At 37.2% G+C, this 12878-nt stretch overlaps 1 protein-coding gene across 6 annotated transcripts in view; it reads left to right on the plus strand.

The window, feature by feature from the left end:
* AKAP11 (A-kinase anchoring protein 11) overlaps positions 1-12397 on the plus strand; it is a 43904-nt gene extending 31507 nt beyond the window's left edge. For all 6 annotated transcript variants that reach the window (XM_080554884.1, XM_080554887.1, XM_080554889.1 and 3 more), the window contains 3 exons: positions 14-60; positions 1852-2012; positions 7384-12397. In XM_080554884.1, coding sequence (XP_080411010.1) covers positions 14-60; positions 1852-2012; positions 7384-7530 — 355 coding nt within the window. In that variant the 3' untranslated portion in view covers positions 7531-12397. The remainder of the gene's footprint in view (positions 1-13; positions 61-1851; positions 2013-7383) is intronic.
* Positions 12398-12878: the final 481 nt, after the last annotated feature.

Consider the following 12878-nt stretch of genomic DNA (forward strand, 5'->3'; position numbering starts at 1 on the left):
TTTAAAAATACAGTGATGGAACAGACGATAAGGATGAAGACACCAAGGATGCTGTAGAAGGTAATGTCAATTCCAGCATACACTGCTGTTCTTGGCCTGTGCACTTGACATCAGTTATTTTTGTTTATTCTTTGCTTTTGTAATCTTTAAAACAAAATTACAACCCTATTATCCATATTGATCGTATCACATGTCAGTCAAGCGTTGGAATATATTCATAGACTAATACTCTGCAAACACTTGTTAACGCACTTGTTAATTCAGCCTTTGAGAAATGCTAGTCTCTCATTTTCAGATAACACGTATTTAATGTATGGTAGTGAACATTGATTGGTTTCTTGAAAGTGTAAATTTATATGCACAGCATATCTTCTTTGTGAAATACGATAAGGAGTGATGGCAATGCATCTGCACGACTGTTTGAGACATTGAAAAAGTTGTTCAAACTGACCATATTAAGCTTCGAAAAATGTTTATGAGAAACAATGCAAAAAAATAGGTGTTCTAGCAAATGTATTGAATCTTTTTGTTAGTGAAATACAAAATAGGGTCTGTCCGGACTCCTGTTACAGCTTCTTTGTTCTTAGAGAACTTTGCACTGGTTCCAGTCTGAGTGAAGTGCAAAAGGTTGTTAACTCAAGTGAATACACAGTGCCTTCTGTGTTTTGGTTTCTCAATATGAGGCTGATGTTAAAGTAAATTATTACAGAGGTTTTCATTGTTTTTGGTATAGTCTGAGGATGAAATAGTTTCAAGAAACCTCTGCCACCTGTTTACAGAGGTTGTTGAGTCACATTGCATGTCTTCAAATGATTATGACATAAGCAGAAAGGTGTGTGATTATATGTGTATTTTAAGCTTCTGGAAGACTGTACTGATTTAAACCATGTTTCTTGACTTCTTTTCTGTAAATTAGATCTTCCTGTGAGGTATTAAGGAAATTTAACCGAATCATTGAGTGTCTCTATCCTCAAAAATTAATTACAATTAATATTTTCTGTTCTGTAGGTTTCATCTAGGCTGTCAGTATACTATTGCTTTTTTTTTTGTTCCTGACTAATTTAAAAAAAAAAAAAGCATCTCAAATGATCAAATTGCTTAAAATAGGGCTTGATATCTAATCATGTCAATACCTAGAAGGTCTGGCTTTGTCAGAGTTGACTGTATCTTCTTTCTCAAATGATTTGACACAAAGTCTTGTCATTCTCAAATGTACATTTATTTTATAAAACTAAGAAACATATCAAAATTTCCTAGTGATATGTTACTGCCGTGCTTCCCATGGAGTAAGTATCACTAATTTTTTTTGTGTTTCTTTCTCCTATAAATGTATTAGATTTTGGGACTCCTAGACAAATGCTTTGTTGTTCACCAAAAACACAGTTATGTTGACAGTTACTTTGCTTATCTTCCGTGGTTAGGAGTGAATTCCGTATGTACTTCAGCTGTATGAACTTGGTTGGAACAGTTAGAACAGCACTATAGTTTGGAAAAACTCAGGCAATCTGATTAGCTTTATACAGGAAGGACTTGTGAAATGCAAACTAGAAAATTTATAAGATGAAGGCAGAGCAAAAACAGCATCTGGAAAACTAAAATAACTGAAGGATGTGAGACTACTACTGTTCAGTTTGAAAGGCTGTATTAAATTCAATTCCTTGTCATTTGGAACATGCATTAAAGCTTGGATTCCTTTTAATGCTCATATGTTTGTATTCAGTTGTAAAATTTTGCCCTTCATACTGTCTGTCTGTATTAATGTATTTCAGATAATAGTCTAATCAATGAACTACAGAGACTTTTTGAAACAATTTGAACCTGTAGATTTAATGACTTTATTTTTAATGTTAGGTTTGGAGCAAGTAAAAAAGACTTTAGCCATAGTAAATATTGATCTGGAACCAAATCTAGTGGACCCTCAGCTCAGAGCAGCACTCCAGTGGCTGGCAGCTTCTGAAACAGACGTGTCCGATCTTCATTTTCATGACACTGCTACAGGAGAATTTGTCCTTGTAAGTACTTTGGTTTGGTGGACAATGGGGGAGAGGTGAGAGGCGGTGAAAGCAGGATTTGCTTCGTTTTTATTTGCTACATCAGCCATTGAGCTTTTCCAATCAAAAATAATGAGGTATTTGCTGGTGAGGAAAATCGTTATCTAAATCCTGATAGGTCAAAGTGGAACAGGCTGTTTAGTCTGTGCATGTACCGTAAATAAAACAGCATTAATCAAAGCTGAGTTATCTTGTTTCACAAGTTGTTTTCCTTGGCTTACTCTGAGGAAGGTACAATTAGAGCATTTTTGTTCAGTCAAAAATGTACTTTTTCAAGCACTTTTTTAAACATAGCGTTTAAATGACTATAAATTGAAACTTCTAATTTGAAACTTCTCACTTCTGAGAATTTGCTTATGTAAATAGATTTGTAATGTTATGTTCTGATGTGCTGTCTCAGGTTTTATGCCAGCAAATGCACATTTTCTTACCAGAATGAAATTTAGATTCTAATTAAGTACTATGTATGTTTTTATTCTGGAAGCAGGTGCAATCAAAGCTATTAAGAAGGCTCAGTAAGACTGTTTCATTTTAGGTGCCTTTGTTTTGGTTTTAGAGATTGAATTTTATGTGACCAAGGAGAAAGCTGAAGGTAAAAGAATTAGAGAAGCTTCAGGAATTTGCATTTCTTAGGAAAAGGCCAAAATTTTGGCATACCTACTGACCTGAGAATATTTCCATCATAAGCATGATAGAAACTGTATTCCTATGAATCATAAAATTTATTCCTTCATGTGATAACAAACCAAACTGTGCATGATAATCCAGCATTTGCTACGTATTACCTATTTCTTTAATCTTCTACCAAGGAATTAATTCAACTTTGCCCAGCTACTGAAAGGCTAACTAAACAGCATTAGAGACAATACCTGCATGAGGTTGATAGGAACGAAAACTTACCAACTGTTTTTATTTTGTGACCTGGTACTGTGTGGAAAAGTTAACATGATGCCATTAGTATGTATTTAATAATGAATACCTTGACAAAAACAAACAAACATGTATCAGTATCTAAGGAAACAAAAGCTCATTCTGAGCTCAGAAACTTGCTATTGAGTCTTCAACTTGGTGCTTTCCAAAACTCAGGTCAGTATTTCAGGAGAAATGGGGTGTGAAGGGAAGTAGAGGTCAATGTTACAGAATACTAAAGGCTCCCAACCTTAGGTGAATGCTTGCACCAATGATGCTTAGTTACTGTAGACTTGTGTTAAGAGTGTGAAAGGTATCTAAAGGTCATTCCAGATCACACCTGAGCTGAATTTTCCTAAGACTGGCTTCTCCCTTTCTAGCTTTAGAAAGTCCAGAAAATAATGCTGGCTTTCTTTTTTGTGTATGTAACTGTGTGGTATATGCATGTGATCCTGGGAGCGCTAAGGCACAGAACCACATCAGGGCTGAGGTTGTCAGGGACTTCTGGAGGCCTTCTGGTCCAACTTCTCTGCTCAAGCAGGGACACCCAGAGCAGGGTACACAGGACCACATCCAGGTGGCTTTTGAAGATCTCCAAGGAGGGAGGCTCTGCAACCTCTCTGGGCAACCTGTGCAAGTGCTCTGTCACCTGCACAGCACAGAAGTGCTTCCTGATGTTCAGAGGGAACCTGCTGTCTGCCAGTTTTGTGCTTGTTGCCTCTTGTCCTGCCACTGGGCACCACTGAAAAGAGCCTGAAGGTGGCCCCTTTGCACCCTCCCTTCAGGGATTTATAGATCCACCCCCAGTCCTGTCTTCTCCAGGCTGAATGGTCCCAACTCCCTCAGCCTCTCCTCACAGAAGAGATATTCCATCCCTTTATTCATCTTGGTGGCTGTTGAACTTCTTACAGAACGTCCATGTCTGTATCATAGGGGGTGGGCTGGAACTTGCAGGGGGGCCCTCACCAGCGGTGGATAGAGGGCAATGTTCACCTCTCTCGACCTGCTGGCAATAGTTAGCCTACCTCAGCCCACGATGCCATCAGCCTTCTTTGTAGGAAGGGCTCATTGCTGGCTCACGCTGAGCTTGGTGTCCACCAGGGACCCCCACCCAGGTCCTTTGCTGCAGAGCTGCTTCCCAGCTGGGTGGCTCCCAGCCTGTCCTGGTGCCTGGGTTGCTCCTCCCCAGCTGCAGGGCTCTGCACTTCTTCTTGCTGATCTTCATGAGGTTCTAATCTGCCCAACTTTTGTATTCTTATTTAAAATAACCCAGAAATCTGGGAGATATTTTTGGGCAAGGTGAAGTACATCCCCTATACTCCTTTTCTGGAGGTTGGTGTGTTTGGCTTAGAACTATTTCTGATTCTTCTGCAAGCTCTTAGCATTGTAACTTTGTAATCTGCCAAGTCACTATTTGAACTAACCTCTAAAAACACTTAGGAAAGATGCTACAAGTAGCTTGCTGTGTATTTGGAAACCATTCTAGCTACCCTCATAAGAGAATATACTGAAAAGAGCGCTCTGGAAAATATGTGTCTGCTGTGTGTATACTCCTTTAAAAAAAAATAATAAAAAAGTAGTAATATTCTGTTACCTGACACAAGTAATAAAATGATACTGAATTAACCCTTAAAAAATAAAAACATAGGATCTTCAGGCAGGCAATAGTGCAATCCTGAAAATGTTTGTCTTTTTAATAATTGATTCACTTGGTTTTACATATTAATTTTTAGTTCTCCAACTGCAGTTATGTTAAAATGAACTGAAATACTGATTTTCCTTTTTGGGGCAGAGAAAGATTACCTGGCTTTTATTCTGTCCCATTTCCCAGTTGTAATGTGTAATGCTGTCGGTCTACAGACTTGTTTATGTCTGGGCTGAATTGCCAAACCCCAGAACACTGCCTGTTATTGTCAGTCAGGCTCAGCATCTTTCACTGTTTCATAGGGTTTGAGGGAAAGTACAGAATTCTCAGAGCACTGTCTCTGAATAGTCTGTTATAGGAAAGAGTAGGATGCATACAACATCACTTGATCCGTTTTTGAAATTAAAGCGTATTTAAAAGATTTGTCAGCTTATAAATTCAAATAATGAAAACTTTCTGAAAGGACGCTTGTAACTTTAATAAGAAGGTCCTTTAGAAAGGTCCCTCTGTTCTTTCAGGGTTATAATAATAAAAATGAGATATTTAGCAATACAATATAAGAAGTCTTATAGTTAGCCCTAGGCTGATTCTGGTGATCTTTGACCCAAATTGAGGTTCTTAAATTGGTAGTCATTCTCAGTTCTGTCACTAGTAAAGCTAGACAGCAACCTCCAGAGGGCACTGCAGCCCAGCAGAAAACTAAACTGACCTCTACATACAATCTCTTTCCCAGCTATGGGGTTTTTTGATCATCTCATAGCTGTTTTGGTAAGGTACCTCAGTTGTATAAGGAATGAACCTGGACTTTTTAGATCACATTGAAAATAATTTTCACCATAAACAGTTGAGGGATTCTGGAAGGGAAGAAAGCCATACGTTTGATTAGAGCAGGATAATGAGCCACTGATGTGATGTGGCTGTGTAAAAGATAAAAGTACTACTAGTATATATCAGGCAAGGTATTACTAGCTGAAACTGGATATGAACTCTTAAGGGTTCATATTATGCTCAATAAGGCAGAAAAGTTAATTACCTGTGTGTGAAACAAAATACATTGGTCAGGAGCTAGCACAAGAAGCTGGTAAATTAGAGTACATAGGTCTCTTTTTTCCTTTTAGGAAGCCTCAACAGCATGGATATGCAAGTGCCTCAAAAACACATAATTTTTAATCAGAGTGTATCTAGCTGTTGTAGGATTTCTGGTGTCCATTTTGAGTAAACTCAGTTGTTTCATTTGTGTGACAGTAGGAAACATCAGTCAAAAAGAAATAGTGGGATTAAACTTTGATTTCAATTAAAACAGAAAGATAAGCGAAGCCAGGTGCCAGCTCTCATCTTACCATGATGATATCTTTTTCTTTAGGCAGAAACTTTATGCTGTATTTGCTTAAGGAGGTCTTTGGACTTTAGCCAAACCTCTCTGGCATAAGAAAAATTACTATCCTTCTATAAACCATTTATAAAATTGCCCATTGTAGACTATTAAACTCTTGTTTCCTGTGCTGTATTTTAATTTTTACAAATAATTCACAGAAATAACGTCAGAGTTCAGTCTCTTTTTATATAGAATTTATATGTAGAATGCGTTTTTTAACTGAAAAAAAGTTTGTTTTCAGGATATATTCAAGATTAGAGGAGTCTTTTTTGCTCATTCAAATTAATGCTTGCTCAGGAAGCTAACTGTTTTGTATGCAAGCCAGTCCTGAAAGCATGTATAACTAAAAATACAGACTAAAATGTTCAGTGTCCACACTATTCCTGCCAATTCCATCACCTGCCTTGTTGCGGTCGGAATATCACCTAGGTGAAGAAGCAGGGAGAAGTTGTCTTCTTCTTCACTTCTTTCCTAGAATTTACATATTTCAGTCTGACAGGTCTTGGAGAAAAGAAAAAAACAACACTATGAATATTTCATTTGGTAGCTGTGGAAGCTATATCACTGACTACTGTTTATGACTTTTGAAAACGTAATTTATAGAATATCATAGTAAGGACTGTAAAAAGCAATAAAATCCTACCGTTCCAAAGAATAAGTAAGGTGAATGTCTAAATTGTCTTTATTAAACGCAGCATTGACAGTTATGCTGAAAGCTACCAAGAATGTATATATTTTAAACTAACAGATTTTTTTTGCTTCTAGGCAAACTGACAAATTCACTGTGTCTTAGTATTGGCTTTCTTCCATACATAGCTAATCTTGACACATCAGTAAAGGAAGTTTCTTGCTTGGATTCCTGGGTGAAAAAAATGTTTTCAGCTCCGCTGATCTCTGTTCCCAAGTGGTAGTTTAACATAACCCTCACCTTTTCCTCTTCCCTAAGATGCTATAATTTCCCAGCTCTGAAGACGCTGTTTCCGTTGAGGGTAGCATCTGTACCACCCAAACCACACTATATGTTGTGAAAGGAAAATCCACATCCTTTTATTAAGACTGAGTTTTGTCTTTTTATATGTGCGTTATTGGCATGGGAGGGGTGGCAAATGTCTTAATCTTGTGTTCAGAATTTCCTGTTTTCTGCAGTCTTGATGAACCACAGCCCTCATACCTGTGGCACCACATCATTTGAAAATGTCACTCCCTCCAGAAGAAATTTTAGTGAAAACTGCCCAAAAGTAAAGTGCTTGATCCTTGAGGAAGTTTTTGTTTTTATAGATGTGGGAATAATGATTAACTTGCTACAACTGATCTCTTATGAGCTAATGTTTCAAGAATAACTTTTGTAACTGCTAATCAGGATGTGCTGGTCAAAATATTTTGTGTTCCCTGTCCCCCTTTAGCTTTCCAGAAGACTGCGAGAAAGGGATTGGAAAGTGGGAGATCTCTTGCAAGCAGTGTTGAAGTACTGTGAAATGATAGAGAAGGCGTCTGATGGAGAGCAAGCTCTAAATAAATCTTTGGCTGGGTGGCTACTGGAAAATGCCTGAAGAAGTACAAAGATGCAACGCTCTTCGCTTCATTCCTCTTTAAAAAGGAGATAGGAAGAACACAGATATGTAATGTAAAATCCAATTAATGAATGAATGTTCAAGTAATTGTCAGCATTTAAAAGACTGAGGTGAAAGTCAAAATAGCTGTGCTGTGCTTTGTGATACTGTGCACATGGTATGTTTATTCAGTCCATAATCGACATTGTCCACCCACGCATAACTTGTATTTACTGCTGTGTTCAGACCATTGAAATAGTTACGAAAAAATACCTTGTCCATGACTAGTTCAGAGGAGACAGTCTCAGGCATGATATTCAGGATTCCTGCTGTACCAGGATAGCTCTCTTTCCCATTTGTGTGTGCTGTATTCGCAGTAGGACTATATTCTAGAAAAATCTGTTCCAAAAAATCCTGCTGCAGACAACGGTAAAAATTACCAGTCTTGGCCAGGTGTTTAGTGCCCAAGGGCAGAATTACCAGGAGGAAAATTGCGACTTGTCCAAGCAGACCTTTAGTACAGTCTGGCTTCATAGCTGCCTTTATCAGGTTTAACTGCATATAAAGATGTGAGAGTGTGCTCTGAAATTGAGGTGCAAATACATGTTCCCTTTTGTTGACCAGAGAACTGATAACTTGTGGTGGAAGGGCAGAGTGGGCAGCTGAGCATAATTTCATAAAAACTTCGGCAAAGTTTCCCGAATTGTGCCAATCAAGTTTGAATTGTTAAATTTCTTCCTGAAGCTTCTTGTATGTGAACACTTCAACAGACATTAATTTTGAGTCTGAAGAATTTGTTTGTTGGTCTCTGTTGTGGTTTAGCCCCAGTAGGCAGATAAGCACCCCACAGCTGCTTGCTCACTTCCCCCTCAGCGGGATGGTGGGGAGAATTGGAAAGGTGAAAGTGTGAGAACTTGTGGGCTGAAATAAAGACAGCTTAAAAAGTAAAGAAACGTTGCACTCGCAAACAAAGCAAAATAAGGAATTCATTCAGTACTACCCATCAGCAGGCAGGTGTTCAGCCGTTTCCAACAAAGCAGGGTTCCATCGTGTGTAATAGTTGCTTGGGAGGACAAACGCCATGACTCCAAATCCCCCCCTTGCTGCCTTTCCCCCAGCTTTATTCCTGAGTGTTATGTCATCTATAGAGCATGGAATATCCCTCTGGCCAGCTGGGGTCAGCTGTCCTGGCTGTGTCCTCTCCCAGCTCCTTGTGCACCCCCAGCCTGCTCACTGGCAGGGCAGCATGAGGGGCTGAAAAGTTCTAGGCTCTGTGTAAGCACTGCTCTGCAACAACAAAAACATCAGTGTGTTATCAACATTGTTTTCATCACAAATCCAAAACATAGCACCCTGTGAAACTCTGTGAAGAAAATTAACTCTATCCAAGCCAAAACCAGGACAGCCTCACACACAGATATGTTAAAAGTGGCACATAGAATCTTTTTCCTCTGAGAATTTTGGTCATCTATTTGACCAGTCTAATTCTTTATCTCTTACCTTCCATATATGAGTTTTCTTGTCAGTAATGAAGAGACTTGTTACATTTTGAGCACTTAAATGTTAGCAAGGAAAGCTAATTAAAACATAAAGGAGAAATTTGTTGAAAAATGATTTTTCATTTTTCTTAACTACCTTTGCTGATTTTTTTCAAGGCACTGTTAATCAAGTCATTTTAGCAAATCTAATCATGCTTCTTACTAGTGCTGCTGACTTGCATTCCTATCTGAAGGAAAATCTGGATCTTTATCCTGTGGTTTGAAAGTGCTTTTTGGGTTTTGTTTGTTTATACATCCTTTGTTTAGAAAAAGACACATGCTAGTAATTACAAGGCTGCCACCTCAAAATTCAAATCACTTGCAAGAGAATCATGGAGTTTTGCTTGTTTTGGATGAGCAACAGAACCTTAATGGTTTTGTCACAGGGAAATACACTGTTGGTATGTTGTCTGAGTTTCAGGGTTGGATCCTAAATGAAAAAAAATGAAGTCTCTAAATCTGTTCATGAATTTTAGTGCAGTGTGGACAACTGATTCCTCCTGCCCTGCTAAATTACTCTAAGGTGTCAAACTGGTAGTCTCAAGAGCACTTTTCTTGCAATGTTTTTGTGTGTCAGGAAGGTATTCTGCTAGTCATTGAAGGTCTTTTTATAGAGACCTGGTTTGTTTTAGTCTTCATTTGTCATCTGGATTTCAAAAGGGACCCTGTCTTGGATCTCAGAGTTTACCTTTCAAACTGAGTTAAAGATTTATATTAAGCAAATGTGTGTTCACACATGTGCGCGCGCACACGCATAGGTATGTGTATGTATCTGTATACGTATTAGATCTCACCTATATGAACTTGCAACATAAATTTTTACTGCTAACTTAAAATTCCATGTTATTCGTATAGTTTATTACCTCACTTCATGTATCATTTCACTAATTGAAAGATCTATATATGTCATATGACAAAGACCAAAAAAAAAAAAACCAACACAAAATTGTGCTCTTTTTCCTTGTTATAGGTAATTGATGTTAAGTGACAGGAGTCTGTTTTCTCTAGAGCACAGAGGGGAAAGATGTTTTAATTTTTATATGTGGAGGATGGGACTAATGACAAATACACTTGAACGGTTGTGCACATTTATTTCTTTGTTTCTTCCCCCTCCCCCAAATTTTCCTTTTCCTTTTTTTTTTTTTTCCAGGTGTAGCCTTTGACAATGTTGACTTTCAGCTTTGTTGTAGACAAAAATTTGGAGCCATTCTCTGGCTGTAACATCTTCCCTTTTAATGTACTTGCATCAATTTGACTTGAAATTCGAAATGTCAAGAAGATCAAATACAAAAAAAAAGAGTTCCTCTGGACTAACTTTTGCTCTGGGTTTTGGTATTCCAATTGAAGTGAAATTTCATGACATGAGGATACAATAGGGCTAGTACAGTGTTTCTGTACTTGTTCAAAAAGCCAAGCTGAGAATTGTATTGAAGACATTGTAAATGTACGAAGCTGTCCAGGTGGACTTAAACAAACAAAAAACAGGAACAGCCATCTTTTAATTGATTTATTGAGTATGTTGGATTTTATAAAGTTGGTGAAGTTTTTTCTTTTTAATTGCCTTTTCTGGTGAAAAGGTAGGAGAAGATTGTGCAAATTTGAAAACTTAAAACTATTCCAGAAGTTAATTAGACAATAGTTGCACTAAAAATAGTTGTAAATTGAGTCATCTTTTCAAACTGGATCAAATACATTGCATAACTCTATTGATTGGTGTTAGTGAAGAAGTTGATTTATTAGCCTGCAAGGAAAGTAACAGCTTCCAAATCACATGAGAAGTTACAAAATACTTCATATTTTACTTTCAAAAAAACCCCCACAATTTTCTACACAAATTGTTTTAAACTTGTATTCTGGATGCCTTGACTTCTTTTCTTGGCTACTGAAATTGGAAAAAGCATTAAAACAGCCTTGCTAAATTATTATAATTGAATCATTTTAATAACCGTTGGGGAAACCTTACTCTGATTGTGTCTAACTGGTGCTGTCTGTCATATTAGTGACACAGCTGTTCTTTGCTAAAGTGAGTCTTAATGCTATTACTAAGTTTATTTAAAACTCCTGACCACAAATAGAGAAGTGTAAATGAAAACTGTAAAAACATAGAGGACCACGTTTTGGTCCATTTAAACCAGACAAATGTACTTTATAAACACATAATGAAGTATAGTTTGTTTCCTCTTGCATTTTTTTGTATGGGAAACCTGACATAGTAATTTAAATTTAAAGAAAACATACAATGGTGTTACTGTTCCATAAGGCACTCTCTCTTAAACACTTCATTAAATACATTTGGTGTTCTGAAAAATAGAACTTTTGATGTTTTATAGGATACTATAGAAAAAGCACTTTGAAAATCATCCCTCTATAAATTAGCATATAGAAGTGGCCATATTTAACATAAATTTAAACATTCAGAATGGAGTACATAAATGATACAAAAGTATGCATAAAGCCTAAATATAGAAAACAAGACAAATCCACATGCTAAGCTTAAAGATCTTCTGTCTCAAAATGAGGATGTGAAAAAGGAGTCAATACCACATACTTGAATATAGTTTGCATAGTATGTTCGTTCTTGAGTTAAAAAAGATTGTGTAAACTTTTTAAAAAATAATAAAATTAAAAAAAAAAACACACAAACCCAGCAACCCACATTCCGAGACTAATTAGGTCTCCCCAGAACGGTACCAGATTTTAAACATTTTCAAATGCTACTTGTCTGGGACCTTTTCTATAAAGAGCCACATATTGTTGGAGATGGGAACACAGTAAGTACTAAACACTGTCACCAGCGCAAAAAAATTAGTTTTACACAGGTGATTTGCAAAGATTAAGGAATGATTTTAGTGCAAGAATTCCGGCTTTTCAGCAAGAGCCACTACTGTCAAGCATTTGCTTTACTTGAGCTCTGAAGAGGCAAGTACAGAGCCCAGCCACTGTAGACACTTTATTTTATACCATCTTTGTACATTCCTGTTGTATAGCTGGGGTTGTAGTTTTAGAGGGCCTTTGTTCTGTTGTAATGTCTGAATAGTATTTAATACTAAAATTTATTATAATTTGCTGGAACTGCAGCATATTTGTGCAGTGTTAAGGTAATTCACAGCCCAGTTAGTGATGCAATTGTATACCAAAAGCAGTTTGAATAACTATAAATGTTTATGTAACTGTACTCAATGAATATGAAGGTCTTGTACTGTATAATGGTGATGAGTTTTGCCATTTTAATAACTATATTCAGTTTTCAGATTATGAACTCCAGGTTGCACTAAATTTGTTCTCGTTTTAGCAGTGGCTTAAAATAAAACATTTCACTGGCTTCAAGAGATCTGTCATTCCTTGTAAATTCATTAGTACTTTTCAGCTAACGTAGCTAAGATTGGTCTTGGTCAGTGGTTATGTGAAGGCACTTGAAGAACGAACAGCATAGTAAATAGTGCTAGTGCATCAGTAGGTGGCATACTTCTTACAGAATTAAATTGCTGTCCAGGAGGAATATGAGAATGCTGTTTTACCATCTTTGGGTTGAAAGGTAAGCGCAAAGTTCCAGTCACATTAAGTACAGTTGCATGGATTATGTTAGGAGATATTAGGCAAGAAATCAAATGTAATATCTCAATGTAAGTAGGGTGCAATATCCTATCTTACCTCGATCTCATCCTGCCTGAAAGCTAGGCCAGGGAGGTTGGCTTGATATTTCCACGTGAGCTGAGGTTGGTCTTTGGCACATTGTACAGGATTTGGAGAATGAGTGTAAAAACCAGCTTTGGAATCTTGTTGATAAATGCAGGAATGTCCCGTTAATGA

Source organism: Anser brachyrhynchus (assembly GCF_964034855.1).
Source record: "Anser brachyrhynchus genome assembly, chromosome: 1".
In the NCBI taxonomy this organism is placed as follows: domain Eukaryota; kingdom Metazoa; phylum Chordata; class Aves; order Anseriformes; family Anatidae; genus Anser; species Anser brachyrhynchus.